The following is a 24,831-nucleotide window of genomic DNA, read 5'->3' as shown; positions in this document are numbered from 1 at the left end:
CGGCTTTGTAAATAGCTATATTGGTTGGTTGGTCTGTTGGTCCACCAATTGGGTCCAGACTGAAAAATCCCAACAGCTACTGAATAGATTGCCATGACATTTTGTACAGACATTTGTGGTCTCCAGAGGATGAATGGTTTTGGCAATGCCCTGACTATTCCTGTGGTGCCACCAGCAGGTTGACATTTGAATTTTTGATTGAAATATCTCAACAGTTATTGGATCAATTTCCATGAAATTTGGTGCACACATTTATGTCCCTCTGAGGATAAACAACTTTGATAATCTCCTGACTTTCCATATAACACTATCATCAGGTCAAAATTTCAGTTTGTCCAGTGCTTTGGTTTAAGAATAGCGTACACTTGTGTTTAGTGCTAATTAGCAAATGTTAGCATACTAACACATTAAACTAAAATGGTGAACATGGTAAACATCAGCATGTTAACATTGTCATTGTGAGCATATTAAGATGCTGACATTAACATTTTTCAGTACAGCCTCATAAAGCTGCTGCATGGCTGTGGACTCTCTCATTCTTGTTCTTTTACATTCACCAGGCATACAGTTGTTTACCTTTTTCTTGTGAATATCCTCCTCTAAAAAGATGTTTAATTTAAACAGCTGGGAGACAACTACATGTCTTTGTCTATGTCTGAGGCGGCAGTATCTTGAGTCATCACAAAGCCGGTTGGTTCCAGTTAATGTCCTCACTGTGACAGGGATGTTAGCCAGATGAGGGGGCTTTGCTGATGACTAGACTGAGTCAAGGCCATCTGCCTGAGGGGGGCAGAAGAAAGAAGAAAAATGCGGTGAGAGAAAAAATGGCAGAGAGACCACAGCACCCGCGGATGAATAGGTTCAAGGGGGAGATATTTCACCTTGCAGATTCAGTTACACCGAGGCAAAAATGAGCACAATAGGCTCAATATACGTGGGATCAAAAAAAAAACCTTTGGATAAAAGGTCCAAAATGCTGCAGGTCCGTACACAACCTCAGGCTGCTTGTGGACGAGTACAATGCCAGCATGAATGTGTCCAGGATACTGTGACATCTCATGTTGCCCCCAAAAATCCCCATTTGACACTAAAACATTTGTCAAGGCCCCTCATGGAAAAGGGGATTCACAAGGCCATTGCAAGTTACTTTTCTAATTTCAAGAGCAGAGGCTGACAGTTCAAAAGTATGTAATGACAGATGTGGCAAAGCCTCTGCATGGTGACACGTACATGGAGATAATGACGCATTGAGGCAAGAGACACACCAAACCTTTGTCATAATGGCAAGCAGAAAATAGTCAAACTGTAATTTTAATGACCCTCTAACCTTTTGTTGTTTTGTTGTGTGGGTATCTAAACATAGGCATCATTGGTGGAGAAGACCAGCTGGCACTGTTATGGAAAACTACAGGCGAGGAGACATTGGAAAAGTGGGAGAAGGAATCCACCTACTGGTCAACTCGAGGAATCATCAAATGGATCAAAGCAAGCAGTTTTCCAGCTGGGATAATATTTCAAAGAAGGGAGACATTTTACATGACATTTTAATCTGTCTGCTGCCCTATTCAGCCACGATCATTAATTATGTTTCTGACCCATTTCTTGTTTGACCTTTATTTTAACATTCAGGCAGTGGTTCATTAAATCTATACAGCACATTCTGCAGACTGCATTTGATATGTTAATAACTTGTTTGTTTTCCATGTGATGAGAACTTCCTTCTTCAATAAACAAAGCTGGATTCTCTTGAGGATATAAAGGAAAAGCAGAATTATCTTTCACAGCGTGTATTGTAGTTATTAGCTGACAGTAAACTAAAAGGCAAGAGTGCAGATTAAATACATCTTTTGTTCTCGGATCCATGCGCCGAGACAGTTCAGATCAATTCAAAGATGCAGCAAGCTGTGGGGGAGTCAAAGGACTCTTTCATCCCACTGCCATGACCATTGATGTGTCTGCTCCTTCATCTCCCCCCACCCACGTAGCTCCACCTCTCTCACCACGGTTCGTTTCACCCTGATGACCCTTTATGTGGGATGAGCAACCGAACAAAAACTTCCCCAATAAAATATATTGAACATCAATTTTACATACCTTTGGGATAATAAATACAAGAATAACACAGCAAAGGTGCTTTAGGGGTTAAGCCTTGGCCTGTAATGCAAATATTTTATATAAAAACTATAATGCAAAAGCTGTAAGACATTATTATAAGCAGGCAAAAGTAACAGACCCACTGTCAAATTTACAGCATGGGTGATAAAAAAAACAATTAAAAATAAACAAAGCTCTTTTTCTTGAGTTTATTGAGTTTGTGCCTAAAAACCTGAATATCTATCATTTTAAAAAATATGAAACTGCAAGTCTAAAATGATTGTTTGCATGAAAACAAAACTAATTGTGGGTCTAGATCAATGTTTTCTGCCATCAGATATCAAGAATTTAATGCAAACTAAAAAAAAAAACGTTTTATTACCTGTTTAGTTTATCATCAGATCAATTTCAGTGGATTTATTCAGTCACTTTTTGTTAATTCTGTGGTTTGAAAACTTGATGAAGACTTGAAATAGCTGCTCTTATCATTTTATTATTATTTTTTACTCTATAATCCAAATGAGTGTCTGGGGATGAATTTATGTTGTAACCACACTGGCAGGGCATTATTTTAACTTTTCTGAATGAATGTATGCTATTTTAGAGTGAAGCCTTTTAATTACTGTAGTGTTTATATGCATTGATTTTATGTGCTGGCGTTTTTACCATCACACATAGCAGATTCAACTTGAATAAAGCTGGGTTTTTTTTTTTTAATCACAGCAACTCTATGCCAGACAGAAAGTTTTCCAGACTAAATGAATGTTAATTATTCACTGAGAGTCATGAAAGTTTAATTGTCATGCTCTGGTCTGAGAGTTAATTGGTTATTTGTGCATTAATTAATCTAAAACAGAATAGTAATCTCAACTCTTAAGAGTGTGGACACCATCATGGTGGTGAATTTTACATTCTCTTGGTAAAATTATGCCGTCAGTTTTGCTGTAAAGTAGCCTGGAGGGAAATAATGAATGGACAATTGTGCTCTGGTGTTGGATTTTGTTTGAAAAGTCAAGCTTCTACAGGAAACAAAGGTTGACATTTGCTTTGCAAACCAAACATTGCCTTCATTGACTCTTTGCTGTCTCGTCTGCCTGTTTCCCCCTGAAGACTACCAGCCAGTGAATAATGCATCTACATTCACGCTCGACCTTCAAATACAAAGCAAAAAATTACCGCAGGATGTTCTATTTTCTGTGGCTTCTTTATGCTGTGTAATTCCTCTTAACATCAATGAGGAAATGTTTGGTAATGAGTAGGGGTTTAATTACAGCATCATAGTAAAGGGTTTTACAAATGACCACACAGAGATGCCTGAAAACAATCATCTCAAAAAATACCATCAGTGTCTTAAAGTTTAAAGTAAAAAAAGTGAAAGTTTTTCATGTTTGCCTGAACTTTTCTGAGACTTGTCAGTCTTTTTCAAACCCTTAGGGCAGAGAAAGATGCAACAGAATATAACAGAAAAGTTGTGATGAATCTGCATGGGTACAGGTGAGGTGGGAAAGTAAGTATTTCACCAGTTTTTGCAACACTTCCTGTTCCTGATGCTCTGATTTCAATCCCAGGGTATAAACTTGTGAATTAAACTATGGAAGTATCCAATAATATTGTATATAAAAGTGAAAGTAAAGTACTGTGACATATAACTACATATATTACTACTATATATATTATCTTATAGTGGATTTATGCATTTACAGAGGATTAACGTGTACTCTATTTTGCAGCTTACTACATTGTGATACTCTTTCTCTAGCTTATTGCCTCTCCTGACAACATCAGCTGAACTTATAAGTTCTCCTGGAGTCCCTCATGATCCAGCAGGTCTATTAAATCTGTTTAACCTTTGCGTTTAGAGAAAATTCTACAGACTCAAAAGATGTCAAATGTCAGACGTTTTCCTCACCCTCATACCTCTGAACTGGGACACTTCTTAAAATACCGCATTCCTCAGAGAAATGTTCCAGAAAATTCAGTGTCGACATAACACTCCAAGTCCCCCTCCCTTTCTCCCTCCAACTTTTTTCCTCTCCTTGTGATGCTCAACCGCATGAGAAAAAGATGTCAGAGAAGTGTAAGGCTTCACACTATTTAAAATAGCTTTCATCTGTTCTCAGGTGCTGTCTTAAATCCTATTGGGGCTGACAGAACAATTCAATTCTCACTGTTTCTGACAGATGCTCCTGTGAAAATAATGGGGTCTACTGTATTTTCTAGTCCACCTTACCTCATAAATTATGATTTATTTCAACATTTAAGCTCATTATGCTTCAATTTTAGCTTGTTGTTAGTGTTTGTTTTGTATTTCTCTGTCAGAACCTGCCACTAACTCAATTACCATTCATTTTATACTTGCTTACAACCATCCCACCATATTATTTATTACTATGTCAGGCGTTTTGGGGTGACATGGCAGGAACGAATCAGCACCACGGAGAGCTCCTGCATCTGTCCGTCGTCACGGGCAACGCCCCGGTAGTAGCCTGGCACCTCCACGTCATGGCTTTCTGGATGAAATTTTTTTGAAAACAAACAAACAAACCAACCAATAAACATAATTATACACAAAACATACATTTGTATAAGAGGTGTATGTATTTAAAAATGCTTATAGCTGTGGTCCTCGGTTCTGATTGGCTGAGTCACATTCGGTACCGTTGGAAGAGCTCGTGCCACCTGCGCTCGTAGCCACATAACGGTTCTTGCGTCGCTAAGCAACCACGTTGTTTGGCTGCCGGTCAACAGATAACGGTTAGCGAAAAAACAACAACAACGTTAAATTAGCTTGGAAATTCAAATTTATTATTTTTAGTTAATCACAATTAAGTGTATAAAGACAACCGTTGTTTTGTTGAAGATAATTTGACGGTATGTTTTATTTATAGCCTAATATCGCAGTTTGCCGTGATCACGTTGCTACGTAATATTTTAGACGCAAACGCCACTGTCTTCTCTTTTGTTCCCCATTCATAAAGCGACTTCTGTATCCTGAAGATGTGTCAACGTAAACTGTAACCCCCCCTCCCTTCACAAAAAATAGGCGGCTGTCCCTTTAAGGGTTATGTAGCAGAGCTAGCCGATGTAGGACGAGCCGACCGTGCGTCTGCCTGCCTGCGCTCCCGCTGCCATCCCCATCATGGCCTCCACACAGCCGCCACCGACACCACCGAGGATGAACCGACCAGCCAGCGGCCCTTCACTTCCCGGAGCGGAGACGGACGTCAAGCCGAAGCAGAGGCACCGGTAGAGGCGAGCCGCGCCGGGGAGAGCCGCCTCACATCCCATGCCACCCCGGTCTCCTCCATGCCTTCGTGTAAAGCCAAGTACAGCTATTCGATAAAGAGGGGTGCGAACCCGGGCGGCGGCGGCGGCGGCGGCGGCAGAAACATGACAACCACCAGGGATTATTCTGTTAATCTGTCGGTGCAGCAAGTGCTGAGCCTTTGGGTGCAAGGGACGACGCTGCAGCACTTCACAGGTATGCGGAATGAAAGGTGCCGTTATTCTGCTATGTTTATGTGTTCAGCTGCTCCATCAGCAGCATGTAGCTACTGTAGAGTTTATGCAGCCTATAACGGTGGCTTTTTTTTTGTGCGCGTCCATTTTTAAAGCAGAATAAACCGGCACGATATTTCTGCTCACATGCTTACTGAGCAGAAAAGGGCAGAGCTGTCCCCATGAAAAGGGGGCATTTGTACCACCTCAGCCCCCTCCCCTCCCCTCCCCAGCCGGTGAATAATTGCAGGAGAATGTGATGCCGGCCGGGCTACAACAAAAAAAAAAATGCCACTCCTCTGTCCACGCGTGCGGCGTCAGTGGATGCAATAAAAAATATCACTACATGCAGCTAATCAATCTTTCTGCTGCGTGAATGCGCCTCGGCTGTGTAGTAAATGAAGTGTTGTCCTCCCACCCTCCTCCTCCTCCTCCTCTCTTTGTCTTGCAGTCCTGTAATCAAGGGGGGCAATTAGAGGTAGCATCCAAAACTCTGTCTGGGATGTTGAAGAGTCCACAAATAGTGAGAATTAGTGAAAATCCACGGTTTTCTCAAGGTAGTTTTGAATGATACAGCCAGCCAGTGTCAGCTTTTAACGTTGTGGGTGTTAATAAGCTGTAAATATATGATTGGAGCATCATGATGGACTGATACATGTCAGTTCTCACAACAGATGGTGATGCCTGTCAATAATTATGTGCACCAAGAAAGGAAAAATGTCCGCAAACTGTTCTTTTATTACACATGGACCTGACTGACGAAAGTTTTAACTACAAATGGCCTTTCTCAGGTAAAGGTGAGGATCTGAACCTTTTCTTGAGGATGACGATCCGTACGGAGGAGTCTCAGCTTTACCAGAGGAAAATAGTCTGAGGTCGAAACATGAAATAAAAACAGCATGTGGGCATTTTATCTTTTCCTCTACAGGCAGGAGGCACTTCCTCAGCAAGAACTTGATACAACAAAATTGCTGGCCACCATCTGTTCAAAACATTGTCATTATTTTCTCACTTTTGAAAGGACTAAAACTCTAAAAGTAAAGAAAAAAAAGGGGCGATGTATGTAGGAACAACAGGATTGTTCTGTTGCATAAACACAAGATTATAGAAATTCTTGAATTCCTCCCTACAGCGTGAGAGTGAAGCAAAGGCGGACATGTAGTCATAGCTGACTTGGCACAGAGCCATCTTATGAAATGCAGCTGACATCCTGTGTTAAGAAACACATCAAGCCGGGGCGAAAAAAGAGGTAGTTAACGATGCTGAGTCAGCAGGAAGCTGCAGCGCATGTAGAAGTTTGCGGAAGCGAAGGTGCAGCAGCAAGTAGAGAGCTGTGAGGAGCTGACGCCCGGATTTTGGTGAGCAGGGTTTACTGAAGCTGCCACCTGATCCCCCTCAACCCCATAGTTCACCAACCAGGTGAAAAACGACCTCCTGACACATGAGATAAGGTCAAGGGGAGAGTATGTGAGCTCTGAACAACAAGAGCAGTATATTCCAGAAGCAGATTTTTAAGATATGTAAACCTCATTGCCCTTTCTTTGAGGCTCTGGGGAGTCAGTTAAACAGATGTATTTCCTGTTTATGATTTATGTGCTTGCAGCAGTTTCATTTCAGCAAAACATGAAAGGGAGGTGTGTTTTACGCTCTATGGTTTGCAAATATTAGGGCTCAAGAACACAAAAGTATACTCATGACTTGACTTGTCATCCACCCAGGTTTACATTTACTGCCCTTTATTAACATCGCAACACATACTTCTATTGAAAATAAGGCAGAACAATAAGATCCATAAGATATAGATCTACAAGATCTGTATCACGTTAACCGTCACATTTATCTCAGGTACATTTACATCAATACATGACATTTCCACTCTCCTTGAATTTTACACATTTGTCTGGATTAATTCCAGTTTGATAAGTTAAAGATTCTGGTCTTTATGCTGATTGGTTGCTTCAAATTCCTGGTTGGATGACAATTGTTTCACTTTGATTATACTAGATATAGACTATTTATTTATAGTAAACTGTGATGAGAGTAAATTTAAGATGTTGTGAATTTGATAAATTGGGTTTATTGTCAGGTAATGGTGCGACATATGCATGGAATCCTTTATAACGGCATAGAACATGTGTTTTTATTAACATGATATCAATGATATTAATGGATAAAATAACTAGAATGTCTGTTTTTGGCTAATCCAGCAAATTAAATACCTGACATATTAAGGTACTTTATCACATCAAATCATAAATTGTATAAAAATACAAATCCATAAAGCAGTTCTGCTCATTGATCAGCAACATTATCCACAACGGCTTCATTCATCCAGAGATGTTAAATAGAGTTAAAAAGTGAGCAACTATTTCAATATCCGATTTATCATTTGCCATTTTTCAAGCAAGTTCTTTGATTGCAGCTTCTCAAATGTGATGATCGGCTGTTTTTCTTTGTCATATTTGACAGTAAATTGAATATCTGAAGGTTTTGGACATTTCATCGACTACATGGTCAGTCGATTAATTGAGAAAGTAATTGTCAGATTAAAACAACTGTTGCAGGCCTAGTAAAACGTCTCTGTTGACAAAATACGTATATAATCTGTCAGTATATCGTCCAACCGTGACTGGAAACAGCTTCTGCAGGGTCCACTCTGCAGTGTTCATCATGGGACGAAGTCAAGACAGGAACAGTTGTATCTCTACCAGCCGGCCATATCTGCCTCTCTCTCCATGCTGTGACAAATCCATCATTCTTCCTCCTGATAGGTGAACTCAGCACCCCTGCAGAACTCCTACTTTAGGATCCTGCAGTCTTACCACTTTGACTCGCTCATGTTCTGCAGAGGCCTGTGCGCTCCTGTGAAAACTCTGACCTCTTATCGAGGGACCAAAAACATGATCCCCTGCTTTTTTTTTTTTTGCTTTACTGTTGACATGCAAGCTCTAAAGCTGCCGTGCTGACAAAGACCTTGGTCTGTAGTTGCGGATTAGCAGAAGTTAATGCTGTGCTTTGACTGTGTTTGGCCTGTGTTCGGTCGTATCTCTGAACATGACACAGCACTTGTGCTACGTGCATCTCTCGCTCCATAGGTGCGCTTTCTCAGCCATGACCACCTTCGCTGCGGTCCCCTGAAATTAAATGTTCGCCTCACCTTCCAACATCTGCTAAACTGAAAAAAAAATGGACCTGCCAAAAAGGATTTATATCAGCCAGAGTAAATAACAAGCTGTGTACTTTCTCTCCGTAGTTGTTCATTTAAATCTTGATCACATTACATTAAGCTTGTAATTCATCAAGAAGTGCAGCAGAAATTCATCTAACCGAGGCTTTTAAACGGTCCCGGCCAACACGGCAGGTTACTGTTACAGATTTATACACTGAAGACAGATTTTACTGACATTTGGTTCTCGGCGGGTGTTGGTGTCAAACCCCGCCCATCAGTAGTCCCTCTCAGGGTGCAGTCAGTCCGTTGTGGTCACGGGACATGACAGAGGAGGAGTTTGTTGGACACGTCCTCCTGTGGCCCTGCATGCTCCCACGTGGAGCACGGTGTAAATCTGTCCAGGCTTAAGTTGAGTGACAGATGCCCAGTCCGTGCAACTGGATCCAGATGAGGGATCATTACGGAGCGGGCGGGGAAGTCTCTGTCTCCCCGCACTTCCTGTATCCATCTCTCTGTCCCGTCTCAGACGTCTCCCTCCTCCCTGGCTTAATGGATGGAGATGATTGTAGAAAGACGACAGTGGAGGCCCTGTGATCTAACTGTATACCGCGTCCAGTCATGCAGGACAAAGAGCCGTCCTGTTACTGAACTGTCACATCTCTTTCTGCCCGGCTCCACGGCTGACTGCCGGATCAATAAGTAGATGTAGGCAGTCAGTCGACTGTGGAACAACTAGGTTAAATGGATATGCTAAGGAGCTCCCTCTGGGCTTGAGCCTTGAGAAATACTGGAGATCGTTAAATGTTTACACCGCACAACAATGTCCCGTTTCCTGTTTATATTCCACCGTCCAAACAAAACAGACTCTGTCCTTTTACACAACATTCCTTTGCTTTGGATTGGTCATTCTTGTCCACGGACGCCCCCTTTCCTCAGTCGATCTCTTTTCTTCTCAAATAATCTCATGGCCAGCTGGCTATTCCTCGCTCCCACGGTGCCAGTGGTTCTAAGCAAGGCCCCTCTCTGGCGAAATGTGAAAGCCAGCCTGTGAGACAAAAAAAGAGAAGAGAGAGGGATGAGGAGGAAGAGGATAAGGGAGATTTCGAATTGAACTGACCTCTGATTAGGTCCTGCGTGGTTGTTCTGTTTTTTGTTTTTTTTTTCCTCATGAAATCAGTTATTAAGGCAGCACCGTCTGGGCCCTGTAGGGATGCATGTTTTCTCAGAGATAACAATTGTGTTTGGTGGAGCTCGGTGCATAATTAGATGATTGTTGGCAGTTTGGGAACTGAACAAATTCAGCATTTTTAGTTTCGCAGCTGGAAGAGCAAAACTGCGATTACTGTTTCAGTAATGTTGAATTGTTTACCTTCAGTCCAGATGAGGACGCTAACAAAAGCCTCCTGTAAGCTATTGTTTCAGGCGAGATATTCCATTTAAAGCTTAATGTCTAGCTCGCAGCAGCTCGTCTGGAATCTCTCTCCGAGCAGTTTTATACATCCCACCTCGGGTCCATTACCATGGTCGCTTGCTTCTTTGATGAGCCCTGACTTAGACTGTGGCTGCTGTAGATTGAATCCTCCCTCGTATCACAGATGTGTGCAGCTCCAACTGTGTCTCTGTGTCCTGATCTGTTGCTGCAATATGTTCTCGCACAAAGAATTTAATTTGTAAATCTTTAAACTGCATCGGGGAATCTTCCAGTGCCCACAGAGCAGCATAGCGTTTTTTACTGAGCAGTGTAATTTCTGAATTTGCATGACAAGGAAATAGTATCTTTACTGAATCAGTGAAGAATATTTATCCTTTTCTTCACTGCGATGAAAATAAACCTGCATTAACACCATAGAATGTGAGAGGTAATGGACGTTGCCACCATGACGTCACCCATTGGTTTGTGGACTCCCATTTTGAAGCCTCGAGTTAGCATTTTGACAGTCGCCATCTTGGATTTATGGAGCCAGAAGTGACTATATTTGGACGAGAGGGTGGAGTTGACCCTAATGCTAGCTGCTAGGTTGATTAGCACGGTGCATCTAAAGTCTATGGTTACATAACAGGCCTACAACCATTAAAACAAAACACACATGCAAGTCCGTAGAGGGTCTTTTAGTACAACCAAAAAACACACTGAAATAGCGACGGCTACAGCTACACCTATACCCTGTGAATATGGGGTTACACCATGGTTACGTTACCTAACCGACATTGTCACCATTGTAGCAACTTGCCTGTGACGACACCCACCTGTTCCTCAAAGCGGCCACGCCCTTAATTATGCATAACTTTAAGCCTTAATAAAATTTAAACAGGTGAGTTATATAAAAATTCACCCTCGTACAGTTGTCTCATGAACGGTTAATTAGCTATAGAGACCAAAATCGTTCTTTGTACCAGGCTGTAAACATGTTTATTTGTGCTGTAAATTTGGGCATTTTAACATGGGGGTCTATGGGGATTGACTCACTTTTGGAGCCTCAAGTGGCCATTTGAGGAACTGCAGTTTTTTGCACCTGTGCGTTGGCTTCATTTTTCAGCTACTTGATTAACACAGATATTTTGGCCACTTGGGGGCAGCAGAAACAAGCTTTAAACACAACATACTGTATTATCACCTTACAAAGTTGATGTTGCAGGCACGGGGTTTCCAGCCAACTAGCTCTGTTTTAATCTCCAATTCCTGATGCAGCTTTTTTGCAGCTTCATGATCCACTACGTTCAACAGCTACTCGCTAACTTTGTGTCGTTGGTGCTGGATAGGCAGCATATACTGGGTTTCTAGCTTTTATTGCTAAAACAGCTGTCTGCTGCATCTGACAATGAAGCACAGGAGCGAATCATGATCCCACTTTGTTTAACTTCCTGTTCTAAGGTCAAGAATGAACCTTCAAGCTCTATTTTTATTCCATCTTGTCTTTATCAAAGTCAAGCCTTGGTAGCTACCGGTGTTGGTTGTAGGGCTGCAACTAACAATTGTTGTCATTATCGATTAGTCATTTAATCTCTAAGATCTGGATAGATATTCAAGATGTTTATATATTTAAATAATAAAAAATGACCATCACACTTTCCCAGAGCCCAAGGTTTGCAATTTTGCTTGACAAATAGATGATTTCTGTCAATCAACTAATTGCAATACAACAATGTAGAAGCACTCCATTATAAATAGAAGTCCTGCATTCAAAATGTTACTTAAATAAACTTTTAAAAGCAAAATGTACACAATGAATCAACGATAAAAGTACTCAATATGCAGCAGAATGGCATAAGTGTACAGTATATTATATAGTGTGTTGTTATACATTCTAATACTGGATTATTAGCACTGACGCGTTAACATGTAAGAAGCACTTTGATTTTGCAGCTGATTGAGGTTGAGAGACAACTTTGCATATGGTTGTGTAGTTCAATATAAAGCGATGTATCATATCTCATCTGATGATACAGTTTTTATATAAAATCCAGCTGTCAGATAAATATAGCGGCTAGAAGAAGATAGAAGTGAAATACTCCAGTAAAGTACAAGTTCCCCAAATTTGTACTTAAATGCAAGTTGAATACAGTCCACCACTGTTATTGAAAGACTCTCTATGGCCTTCAAACTTTCTGGTTCAGTATGTTTAGTAGCCACAGATGTTTAATCAGTGACGAGGCATAAAATAGTTGCAGCTCAATACAAAAGAAGAGATAAGCGAAGGTATAAGCTCAGCATATTCAGCTTAAAATGATAAGTTATCTTATTATCTTTATTAGCAGCAATGAAAAAATATGAAACATTAAAAAGGAATACAAGCAGAATTTCTACACAGGCTCTTAAAACTACGATACTAAGCTGTGAGGAACACGCATATGAAACATTTCTGCTGATAATAAGACACAGAACTACTGATAGAAAAGTTTGGCACTTAGAAAGAAACTCAGCAACTAACAAGCCAACTCTGCTCATTGAACACCTGCTTGTTAACACCTCACTGAGCTGGCTCAGTAAGCGAAAAGTCCCTGACAGGCTCGGACCTAATTGGCTGTCACTGATAAGGAATTATGAAGACGAACAGGTTAAGAGGACAGCGTGTGTTCGTACGAGAGAATCTGGGAGCTTTTTCCACAGTTATTTGACTCATTTCAGCAGAAATCGCTCATCCGTTTAGTTAGAAATTCTTGGAAAACACTGACGTTGTTTATTCTTTTTCACATTGCATGTTTTTGGGTCTGTATCTGATGAGCCCTCCCGCCTGTGCTGTGTTTTGTGTCTCCCTCCCTGTCAGAGATGTGGTACTGGGTGTTCCTGTGGTGTCTCTTCTCCTCGCTCTTTGTCCACGGGGCGGTGGGGCTGCTCATGTTAGTCATGCTGCAGCGCCACAAGAGGGGCCGCCTCATCACCCTGGTGCTGGTCAGCGTGGGTTTCCTGGCCTCCCTCTCCGGAGGCGTCATCACCAGTAAGTCCAGTTACTCCACTCTTTTTTTTTTTTTTTTTTGTTAATCCCTTTTCTAAAACTGACCTCAACTGCATTCAGCATGCACTCAGCCAGAAGAAGACGGGAGGTGACAGGGAGGGAAAGACGGCGGGATGTAGGAACTGTGTGTGTTAACTCCTGTCAACCAGAGGAAGACAGGAGCTGACAGAGAGATGGAGAAGGAGGGAGGAAAAAGATTTCACTCTCGTGTTAACCTGGTTTATGTTCCTCTTTTGTTTACGTGGCACTGAAAGCTTCAACTATGTCTTGGTGATACTAACAAGACTGTTTTGTGCTCATTTAAAGATGCAATATGTAAGAATTATGTATGAATTTCAGATGTATGAACATTTAAAAAGTAACTAAAATTATCAACAGAATGTGAAGAAATAAGAAGTTTTGACGTCTATGTATTGTGTTGCAGAGATATCTACTGAAGTTAGCATGCTAACCAGCTAGCCCTGGCCCGTCCTGTCTCGTAATACCACTTTGTACCTCAAGAGGCGATAGTGAGTCACTGTAGCGTCCAGTCCAACATGAGAGGATGAAGAAGTAGCACTTCCTCTTCTGGGTTAGATTTATTCAAGCAAACGTTAGCTCAACTTTAGCACTGAATTGATATTATTATCACACTTAGTCAAAGTCCTAATTACTTAGTTTGCTAGCTAACAGATCACTGATAATGCACCATTGATTTGGCGCTATCATAGCGTAGCGTAACATAACGGACACCCCAACTTTCTGGTGACAAAAGAAGCCGACGTTCTCTAATGTTAAATGTTGTCTAAACACAAGCAACTAATAACATTTTCTAAAATTTACTCTGTTTGATCAAACAATAGGATTATTAAATCAGACCAGACATTCAAGACCTACATTACATCAAATCAAATCCCAACTAATATCTTGTCTCAGTGTGTAGGGTTGCAATTAATATCATGACATTAATAAGAACATTTTTTTCTGATATTGATGTGCTTTATATCACTTTATGGCAAAATATATGCAAATTAACATGTAAAACAAATCAATTCTGTCCTGTGCTATGAACAGTAATGTCTTATTTAATGCACTGTTATGTAAGACAATAAAAAATCCAATCTGTCAAACAAAACCTTCAATAATTCATTTAGTTTGTTTTCAATTGCATTTGAAATTTTATTCCACTGAAACTCCATAAATGGAATATTGAACTTATAGCCCGACGGAGGAGGCTGATACTGATATTGATATTCAGGAGTTTAAAAAATCTGATAATGATATATCAACTGATTTTTTATATAATAGAAACACATATTATAAGAACATAGATTCTTGATACAGGCCCCACAGATTTGTGCTTTATATTGTTTTGTTTTTTAGTGATAAATACATACTGAGTGTTATACTTTTACGGTTAAAAAATCAAGTTGCCAGCTCAGTTGTCAAGTCTGGTGGATAAACTATGTAACAGAGACACTGTATCTAAATGATATCAAGTTAGTTTGACATTTCTGTATCGCAATTCCTTGTTACTTATCAGTCTGACACTTTCGCTGATATCAGTATATCTACGTATATAATATCAACCTGGATGATTTTAATGGTGTAGCTCTAACTGAAATATCACTCAGACCGCCTCTTGCTGTCTGTCTTTACTGCTGGCCGCCTGCTTTCTGTCTGCACTCTCTGGTCACCTTTTTGGCGTTTGTCTAGTTACCAGATATTATTTAAGCATTATATCCCGTTTCGTTAGTTTCAACTCACTGTATCAGTGTGTGAATAGACCTAAATCTATCAGATCATGGGGCAGAAGCTCTCCAGGGCTCACCGAATGAATCATTCTCCATCATCAGATGCAAGCTGGCCCCCAAAATAGAAAGGCACTTTATTATTAATGTGTAGCAATCAGGGAGAGCAGACTATTGACTGTGTGCGCACCCCGCTCTCACCCTCGCTGTGTACACTAACCTGGCTTAAAGTCAAAGAGCGGCGGGGCAGAGCGAGGCGATCTCAGCCGAGCAGCAGTAAAGGCAAGGTCGTGTTAAAATCCAGTGTTTTCTCTCTGTTTTGTTTAGTTTTTCAAAACCAGGCCTCTCTGTTTCAGATTAAAGATTCATAAAAAAAAGCTCCCCTGCGATGTTCCGTCACTGTCTGTCTCCATGACGATTGCTCAGACAACATATTGTGAGGATAAGCGTGACAAACTGTTGTGGGAAGAGCAGCGAGGCAACACAGTATGTGGCTGGGCACTAAATAACGTCCCCACAAGCTGTATGGAGCCACACATGAATGCTCCCCATCTTTTAATATTCACACACACACACAAAAAAAACAAAAAAAACGTCTGCGGCTTTTGTGCAGAATACTTGACTCCCGGCGGGAAGCTGCGCCGATGGATAGAAAAGACGAGGAAGGATGTGTTTGTCCTTTGTGCTCCTCGTTGTGAGCGGACAATCTGCGGTAATGTTGACAGGCCGTGACAGACAGCTGTTTGTGCTTCTAGCCCATGTGTTTACTGGTGTGTATTAATGCACGCGATGTGTGTTTTTCCTCCCACAGGCGCAGCGGTGGCGGGGGTGTACCGCGTGGCGGGGAAGGACATGGCACCGCTGGAGGCTCTGGTGTTCGGCGTGGGCCAGACTACCCTCTCTGTCATCATATCCTTCTCACGCATCCTGGCCACTCTGTGAACCCTCGACGAGTTGAAGGACAGACGCCGCCACAAGAGGAGCCGGTGAATCGAGCCAATCAGAGACTTTAAAAGTGCTCATCATCGGGCTCCCGGGTTTGTGGAGGCAGAGGAGGAAGCAGAAATGCTCTGGACCTTTGGGGCTGGATGCAGCACACAGAGAGAGAGAGAGAGAGAGAGGGAGGGAGGGAGCCCCCCAGTGTCTCTGTTCTGTTACTGCCACATTCACAGGAGCCCCTTCTCTGCAATTCAGAGGGAACTCAATGCAGGCCGGTTGTCTTCATATCAAAGAGCAGCACCAGGCGGAGACGGCGCCATCCTCAGCTTCTGGACTGAAAGCCATGTTCGGGGTGTTTTCCAGAGTTACATCAGTTCTTTGTGCCAACGGCCTTCTCTGGGACATCCAGATGCCTTTGTGGCCACTGACTCTTGAAGGCTTTCTGTTGCACTTGTGGAGAAAAGATTTTTTTTTTTTTTTTAAACAAAAAAAACAAAAAAAACAGCAACCTGTAATGATGATCTGATGAGTTTGTGATCCTTTTAGTGATCAGAATGCATTTTAAGCGCCGCGTGAGAACAAAAAGTTGAGCAACGAGGGGTGTTTTAGGGAGCGACAACCCAACAGTGTTCATCAGCAAAAACACCTTTTTCGTCAGTGTTAAATATCAGCCTCACCTCTCAGTCATCACGTACAGATTATCATGATCATTCCTTTTTCCTTAAATGGCTTAAAAGCTGCACCATCCAACTCACTAGCAAGATGCAGCTTTGAATTTTGCACTTTGTAAATGTTGGAGACGCTCTTTGCCTAAGAGGTTTGAAATCAGTTGACGTGGAGAAGAAAAACCAGCATCAGTGCTACGTTCAGTTTGTCTTGATTGATTCATCGTGTGCCAACGACAACTGTGATCAGAGGATCAGAGGAGTAGTTCAGCATTTTGGGAAATATGTTTATTCGCTTTCCTGACAAGATTTTGATGAGAAGATCGATACCGTTCTCATGTCTGTCCGTTAAATATGAAGCTGGAGCCGGGAGACGTTAACGTAGCTTAGCATAAAGACTGGAAACAGGTGGAAACAGCTAGCTTGGCTTTGTGTAAAGGTAACAACTGCCTACCAGCACATCTAAAGCTCACTAATTAACACGTTAAATCTCAAAGAAAGAAGTTTGTACAAAAAACAAAGTGCAAAAATGACCATTTGCTGTTTTATGGAGGGCTTTGTTGGACTATTTTTTAGCTATAACCCACTGTAAAAAAGCTAATTGTCATTTTTACACTTTGTTTTTTGTACACATTAAACAAACAAGATATAACGTGTTACTTATTGATCTTTAGAGATGTTGATATATGTAGACGTTGTTACCTTTAGACAGAGCCAGGCTATTTCTTTCCCTCTGTTTCCATTCTTTGTGCTAAGCTAAGCTAACTGTCTTCATATTTATAGTACAGACATGAGAGTGGTATCGATCTTCCCGTCTAGCTCTCTGCAAGAAAGTGAGTAAATGTATTTCACAAAATGTGGAAGTACAATATACTTTTCCTTAAACACAGACAGAAAGGCCTGTATGAGCCCCCGATAGTGCGACGACGTGGTGAAATTTTCTTCAGCAGGCTTGATTCAGGTCTAAGATCAGGATCGGATTCCTCTTATTCAGGTTTAAAGAACGGTGTTTTGGCATTAAAAAAAAAAAAGGTTGTTTTGCTGCTTGAGAGTCTGCTCTGACATACAGTATTTCAGACAAACTATTGTGTGTCTGTGAGTCCTAATGCAGATTTTTTTTTTTCCAGCCCTCTTCGGCCCGCCATAGTGTTCCTAACATGTCTGCACCGCTATATAAATTCCCCCCCCGTGGAAAGACAGATTCTGCTGCTCATATCGCCATTTTTCTATGGCTCCCTCTTTAACTGCCAGTCCTGTCTTTGTTTTTATTTATTAACCCATGTTCCTTAAGTTTAACTTTCGCATATTGCACTGAATCTAACCTGCCTTGTTATAGCACAGTGTGCGATGATACTACTCTGGTGTGACCTGATCCAGTAAACAGCGATAACACACGGAAATCAGTGATAATATACGCTTATAATGTTGTTTACTGTAAAGGTTAATTTATCAAGAATGTGCTTGAATGAGCCTGTATTTACTGGCTGATACACCAGTTTGAGTTTTTCACTGATAGTTTAGTCACTGGCTTCTTAATTTACTTCTTATTATTTTACTTTCAGTGCTCATTACATGACCCAAACATAAAACAGATCCCCCTTCTACACAGCACCAAACCCAGGGTGGAAGGAGTTAGGTTGTAATGCCAAAGTATCGCTCATATTCTAGCTTTATTTATCATCTTTGTCTCATTTTATCGATTGATATCACAGCCAAGATTTTAGTTTTATTGCTTTAGAAACATTTTGCACATCGGCTCGGGTATCAGAACCCCCCCGCCCCCCCCCCCAGACTCATGGTAAAACTTTATGAAATTGTCAACACAAAAAAAAAAAAAGAAAAGAAAAGAAATGGTTGTTCGTGTCGTTAAGTGTGCGTGCTGTTTGTGGCTCTAAAGGTAAACACCGTGTATTTATAGGAGTTATGTAATTGACACGACTCACCTTCAGTATCGGCTCAGCACACAAGAGGGCGATATTGCACAGAAATGAACTGGCAGCAGGAGCCCGAATGCAAAGATGATTGTGGCTACAGAGTGTTTTGATACAGACGAGATGTTTTTCTATCTAATCCTGTTGTTTAAACTACAGAAATCTACAAAAATTAAAAGTGTGAAAAACCCCTATTAATATTCGGAAAATGAGAAGTCATCCTGAACCCCTTTTTATCCAACTGAACATCGTCCATACTACCCTTTTTGAATGTTTTAGCTCAATTTCAGGGACCAAAATGTGAGTTGCTGCTGATGACTCGCCTGCTGTCATAGCAATGAAATCTCTGTGAAGCTGTTTTTTTTTTTTTGGGAGGGGGCAGTTTCTCTGCATGTATGTACGTATGATTCATTAGGAGACGTGACAACGTGAGTGTTGTTGTTGCTGTATTCGGTGTTGGTCTGTGTGGTTGTGCATGTGAGTACTACTAGTATAACAGGATATTAATTTATTTGCTTTCATTAGCAGGGTTGCTCACATTCTTTAGTGGGCGCCCTGAAGCATCAAAAAGGGTGAGGACCTAATTGTAAGTGACACCGTGTTCAGAGAAGTCGTCAGAGCAGCTTCACTGTCTTACATAACGTGTTGGAAACCTTTTTTTTTTTTTTAATTTGCTGTGTTATTTGCCGGCAAGCACTTGCAAACTAAAACGCTTACATCCTGAGCTGTATATAGCCATACAAAGTGGACAAAGTCTTCACCAGAAGATAAAAGTGTGACAGCGGACATGAACAAACCAACCACTGGATAGTGTTTTGATATCCACACTGTTCGAAGTATTCACACCCAGTGCCATGATCGCTTATGAGTTTTGACGAGTGAGGATATTGTTTTTTATTTTCCACTCCAGGGCCTGTGATTCAGCCGCCGTCTAAAGTGGCTTGATGACACCGTGAGTGTGAGTGTGTGTGAGTGTGAGTGTGAGTGTGAGTGTGTGTGTGTACTGCAATATCTAAGGAGACACCCAGCAACTAATAATCCCTTCTAGACTTATAAAATGCCAACGCACTGCGGCGAGATGCCCAGCTCAATAATCCTGTCTCTTTCATAGGCTTATATCTAAAGCTGCCCCCCTCTTAAGTCTACAGTTGTCCAAATGCCACATATTCCCCCCGGACACATACTGTGTACCCGCTGTGATTGCATGTGCAGTGCAGCTCAGATAATGTGTGAATGGACTACGGACAATCCAACAAGAGACAATGTTGTACAAAAAAAAAACCCAAAGTGGCACTTGTAGATAATGTACAATATGTTCTTTTTTAATTTTGTACCAGCCAAACAGCTGATATTTATAACTATTGCCTATTTATGTACAAATTGTTCTCCTGTACATACTCAACTGTCAGTTGAAATAAAAATCTTTTTGCAGTATAAACGCTCTGGAGTGCTGTTTCTATTTCCTCAGTATGTATAGAACCATTTCTTTTCTTTCTCTGCCAGTAAAAGCTGCAGCGGTGACCGTGTTCTCGCTTTCCGCATCAGTCTTTCACACTATAATGGAAGAGCTGCTTTTACCCCTCTTCATCTATCTGCCGTCCTCCACCTCTGTGCTCTTGTGGTTTATCATCATTCTCCCTCCACTTTCTGGCTGCCTTTCAGTTTCCTCCTTCCAGGTTTTTCACCCCTTCCCTCCCTCCTCTTTCCCTTCATTACATAGAAGTGGAAATACTTTACGAGTTGAGGAAAGAAAATGTTCTCCAGCTTTAGTTAAACTTGTCAGATACACAAACTTTGGCGTTGACTTTCACATTCAGAAGAATCATTTGAATTCTTTCAGATAATATTTTTTCTGTTAAGAGCCAAATCAGCTTTTTAAAGGCTGGAAAATCTACTGTGTTGTGTGGATTCAGTACGATCCTGAAGATCAGTCATGACAGCAACAGCAGCTTTAAACATCAGGAATGCAGATTTTTCCGTTGTTTATTTGAGATTATTTATTTAGAGTTGACAATTGTTGATTTTGGCGTTATGTGTCTACTCAGAGAGCTGATAATGACTCTGGAGAGATTGTGTAAAAGCATCTAACAACAGTGTTAAATGAACTCTGACATTGTCCGTCTTGTTATATTAAAGTAAATAAGCATTGATACTTTTGTTGTGTACTAAACTATTCAAAGCAAATAATAACTTGAGGGAACACTCAAGTACTTGTGAACAGAAGTAATTTTCCCCTCAGACACTGCCACTTTCAAATTTAATCTATCGTGACTCCAAACCGGCTGCTTGACTGTAAATGTAAAGAATCACACTTGATGCAGAGGCGGCATCAGGCTGGCACACAAAGCCCGGTTTGTGATGTGTCTCTGTGTCTTCGAGGGGTCGGATCCGTCATCTCTATCTGTGGCACGTCTCCCGGTGGCACGGGGGGGCAGACGTGTCGTGCCGTGAAGACCCAGAGATCAACAGAGATGAGACCGCACGGCCCCTCCTGGCGCAGCTGCGAGACACTCAGGCTCTTCACCCTGCTCTACGTGCTCTCCCGCAGCAACCATTTTTAGAGAGGCAAAAGTTGTGTTTTGTCTTCCCCGGTCTTGAGGAAGTTGGCTGTTTTCTTTTGGTGGTATGATACCCAAAAAAAGCTTCCAGTACGTGATGCCTCATCATTGTAATTACAGGGGCAGGACCTCCTAAAACATTTTGATTGTACCCATGACTCCATGACTGAACAAAACACAATTCAGAGCCAGACACAATTGCTTATTCTCATATCTGATTTGACATTTCTTTGACATTCCAGCCGTGTGATGTGCTTTCCTCCCCGTCTTGAAAGGATTTGACTGCCAGCTAGTTTTTCATGACATTTTTGGATCCAAACCTGCAGACAGTTCAATGCTGTTGAATGTAATGTGTTTACATTGCTGAGAAGAGGAGGAGCTATGAATAACTGTGATGGAATTTAATCAGCATGTTTGTGGGTTTTAAAGGACAAAGGTCCTGAGTTGTTATCACCTTGTTTTTTGTTATTTTATTCTTTAATGGCAGAGAACGGGGCCTATGACTGCATGGGCTTCTGGTTTCCACTCATCAACGGCAGCTACAGTATGTGAACGGGAGTTTTATAACCAATGGGAGAGAAAGGCTGAGCTGAGCTGATAAGGGGTCAGTGGCTGCATATGAGGGCAGGAAGTGTTTCATAAGAGCCAGGGAATGTGGCTTCGGTATTTATGAGTGTTTGATTAGTGTTTGGTAAACTGGGAAAGTGAGTGTACTGTGAAAAAGAAACAGTGATGTTTGACCTTAATCACTGCATGTATGTGAGTCCTGCATCTATGCATTAACATGTGTGTCCATGTAGACTTTATGTCTCATTTTCCTTAATGGAAAATTATGATATTTTTCAACCTGGGTCTTAATCTTGTAATTGTGGCAATGTGGGTCATGCTAACTTAACCTCCGTTACAGAGATTTTGGAAATGCAGCTCCAGAAAAGTAATCTATAAAAGGGCAGGCGGGTCAGCCTCCTAAAGCTTTCCAAATAAACTTAAATTATACATAAATCACTTCACAACCTTATCTAAAAGGCCAAGTCAAACATGTAAATTTCCCCCCTCGATCAGCTGTACTAGCTAACTGCATAAGGACCTACTTCCAGGGCAACTTGCCAGCTAAGCAAGAGCAATAATAAGAGCAATTCTGTACCTCTGAATTATTATCTTGCCATATTTATGACACATTAAGAAATAAACGTCTGTTATACTGCAGATAAGCAGGTGTAGGTTGTTTGTTTATTAGCTAAACAAACAGCTTGCTTGGTTAGCTGGCTGGTTGCCACATAAGTTGATTTTTAAATATCTGTTTACCTCTGTTGAACTAGACTCATGCTACACATGGAACAATAAGTAATAAATGTTTATTACCGCAGATGAAGTTTGCTACTTGGCTAACTGAACAACTAGCTTTATTAGCCAGTTGGTTGTCCCATATGTAGTTTTTTGTAATATCTGTATTCCGTTGATGTCAAATCACATTATATATGAAAAGATAAGTAATAAATGTTCTTAATTACAGTAGATTAATAAACAGTTTGCTAGTTGGCTAACCAAACAGCTAGCTAGCTTGGTTAGCCAGTAGGTTGCTGTTTGTGCTTTTAGCAAAAATAGCTAATCCAGGAGGCTAATATATCTGTGTTTGGGATTCAAAGACAAGCATCTTAATTGATTTATATGAAACTGAAGTTTATTTGGAAAACTTTAGGAGTCTTAAGTGCTTGTCTCGACATTTTTTGCCAGTTTAATTTCCCAAATCTGCTTATGGAGGGTTGCGAGTCCAAATTAGCAGAGTCAGAACAGCCACATTTATGAGAACAAGACTTTAACTTTTCATGTAAAAAAAAAAAAAGGACAAACATCTAAGTTACTTTTTCCTGTTTGAAATCCTACATGATTCTCAAATACATCATGTCTTAAATCTTGGAAATATTCACTATTGAATCTTCCAGAGATAAATGTGATTAGGAAGCCATGTTTCTATTATTGAACTTCAAACAGAAACAGTGTCTTTGATGCTGGATTCTTTGGGTCACAGCTCTCTAAAACCCAGTTATGTCATTGTGTTTCCCAACGCAGAACATAATAGTGATGTTTATGGAAACCTTTTTTTGTCTGGATATTAGATTGTTTAGAGCTTGTCACAGCCATTTTGCATATCAAAAAATGTAATCATAAACTAAAAACTCAGATTTTCTCAGAACTGCCCCCTCATGCTGACCACTGAGCCACTTGCTGCTATTGTCTTATTGTTTCCTCCACAGGAAATACTCAAGAGCTCAGCGTCAGTGCAGACAAGGGCACTGCATGCTTGCTTTGAAAAAAACACCCCTTCAACAATGGCTGGAACCAGGCCAAGTCTTTTGACCTGGCAGATCACTTCACATTATTGACCTTGCCTTTGTGCTCGGTGACTTGACTACAGTTGCTCATAATGTACAGTATATAAAGCTCAGACAACAGACAAACAGTCCATGAGGCCAGTCTCCATCAGAGACTCGGCCCGCTGTCAGAGCAGCCGCTGCCCTCTGGACGAAGCTGTGATCTCTGGCTGGGTTTATTTTAACATCCTCCGTTCCGACCTCCCTGTGTTGTAATATCCTAAACATGGAGCATATTTTCCTGAAGTGTCAACACAATGAAACATGAGTAAGGCAGGGGGAGTGTGTCAAATGGATGCCAAAAACCTACTTTATTCTTTTATAGTCAAGGTTTTTTTAGGTGATAAATTGATGTGGAACGTGTCAGCCGAAGTTCAGGTGATAAAATGAAGTGGAAGTGTTGTATGAACAGTTGAAATTGTGTGTGTTTTTTTTTTCTTTTAAAGGTGAAGACCTGAGACCTTGAAAGGGTTTGAAGCTTCAGTCTAAATGTAGGCACTGAAGGGAGATAAAATGTTGAAGAAAAAGAGATAAAAGGAGATGAGTGGAGTCAATGACATCAAATTTGGACGTCACCTCCTCCATTTAATGGTAACTGATGATGATGGTGATGAAAAATAGCCTTTTTCTCTGCCTCCATTGTTCTGCGGAGCGTCTGCTCTTCGACATGAACAATGTGGGACCACGGCCACCAGCCGCGTCCCTCCTTCGTCAGTGATTAGATTCTGATGAGGGACTATTGTCTTGAACAACAGTAGTCGCGTGCAAGAGACAGTGTGACAAACATCGGCAAACACCCCTCGTCTTGGCTCTGTCTCCGGCACCAGACAGGAAGGACTGTGAAGTTTGATGAATGTAAAATTGATGACATACATAAAACCATGACTGTATTTTGAGGGTAAAAATGGGTTTGTCTTTGACCTATTTAACAGTAGAGACAGATAACCTCAACAGTTACTATTGGCAACAAAAAAAACACCTCATTATTCACAAATAGTGTATGACTTTTTCCTTTTTGGACACCACCCTCTGGGCGGTTATTACATTTATTTCACTAGGACTGCTAAAGATCAAAACAAATTTAATCTTTTATATATCTAACATTTTGGTTTTCCTTACAATGAGCATTAAAGCCTCACAAGAGCTGCTAGTATGGCTGTATATTCTTGATATTGACAGTTGTAGAAATGATAACTCACCAGATGCAGATCATTAGCAGCGTGCAAAATTAGAGTATAACAGCTTTAGGAACTTTAGGAAACAAGGTATGCCACATTTCTGTAGCAGGTTTTGTAGCATTATGGATGAACAGCTGCAGTGTTTCAAAGCTGCACACCAAGTGTTGTTCTCCATAAAAACCACAAGAGAGCAGCATCGCAACTTTTACCCAGTGGCTGCCTGGCTCCCCACAGTGATTCATC

General features: G+C 41.1%; 1 protein-coding gene across 3 annotated transcripts; it reads left to right on the top strand.

The window, feature by feature from the left end:
- Nucleotides 1–4,733: 4,733 nt before the first annotated feature.
- On the top strand, nt 4,734–17,317 carry tmem170b (transmembrane protein 170B). Of its 3 annotated transcripts, none has more exons than XM_042435756.1 (4): nt 4,734–4,848; nt 5,138–5,575; nt 13,027–13,197; nt 15,757–17,317. In XM_042435756.1, exons 2-4 carry the CDS (start codon nt 5,401–5,403, stop codon nt 15,885–15,887), a joined length of 477 nt encoding a protein of 158 aa, XP_042291690.1. In that variant the 5' UTR covers nt 4,734–4,848; nt 5,138–5,400; the 3' UTR covers nt 15,888–17,317. The 3 variants fall into 3 exon arrangements, with proteins under 3 accessions (XP_042291690.1, XP_042291689.1, XP_042291688.1); XM_042435755.1 differs by having other exon boundaries at nt 4,734–4,965; XM_042435754.1 differs by having other exon boundaries at nt 4,734–4,965; nt 5,073–5,575.
- The last annotated feature ends 7,514 nt before the right edge of the window (nt 17,318–24,831 follow it).

Source organism: Thunnus maccoyii, chromosome 15, assembly GCF_910596095.1.
Source record: "Thunnus maccoyii chromosome 15, fThuMac1.1, whole genome shotgun sequence".
Classification (NCBI taxonomy): domain Eukaryota; kingdom Metazoa; phylum Chordata; class Actinopteri; order Scombriformes; family Scombridae; genus Thunnus; species Thunnus maccoyii.
This window is presented reverse-complemented; position numbering and strand designations above follow the sequence as displayed.

What these genes read in the sequence shown, in the direction of transcription:
- tmem170b (XM_042435756.1), top strand. Translation starts at nt 5,401, where the DNA reads ATGCCTTCGTGTAAAGCCAAGTACAGCTATTCGATAAAGAGGGGTGCG. An exon ending in GACGCTGCAGCACTTCACAG is followed by an intron (nt 5,576 to 13,026) that starts GTATGCGGAATG and finishes CCTCCCTGTCAG; the next exon opens with AGATGTGGTACTGGGTGTTC. An exon ending in CTCCGGAGGCGTCATCACCA is followed by an intron (nt 13,198 to 15,756) that starts GTAAGTCCAGTT and finishes TTCCTCCCACAG; the next exon opens with GCGCAGCGGTGGCGGGGGTG.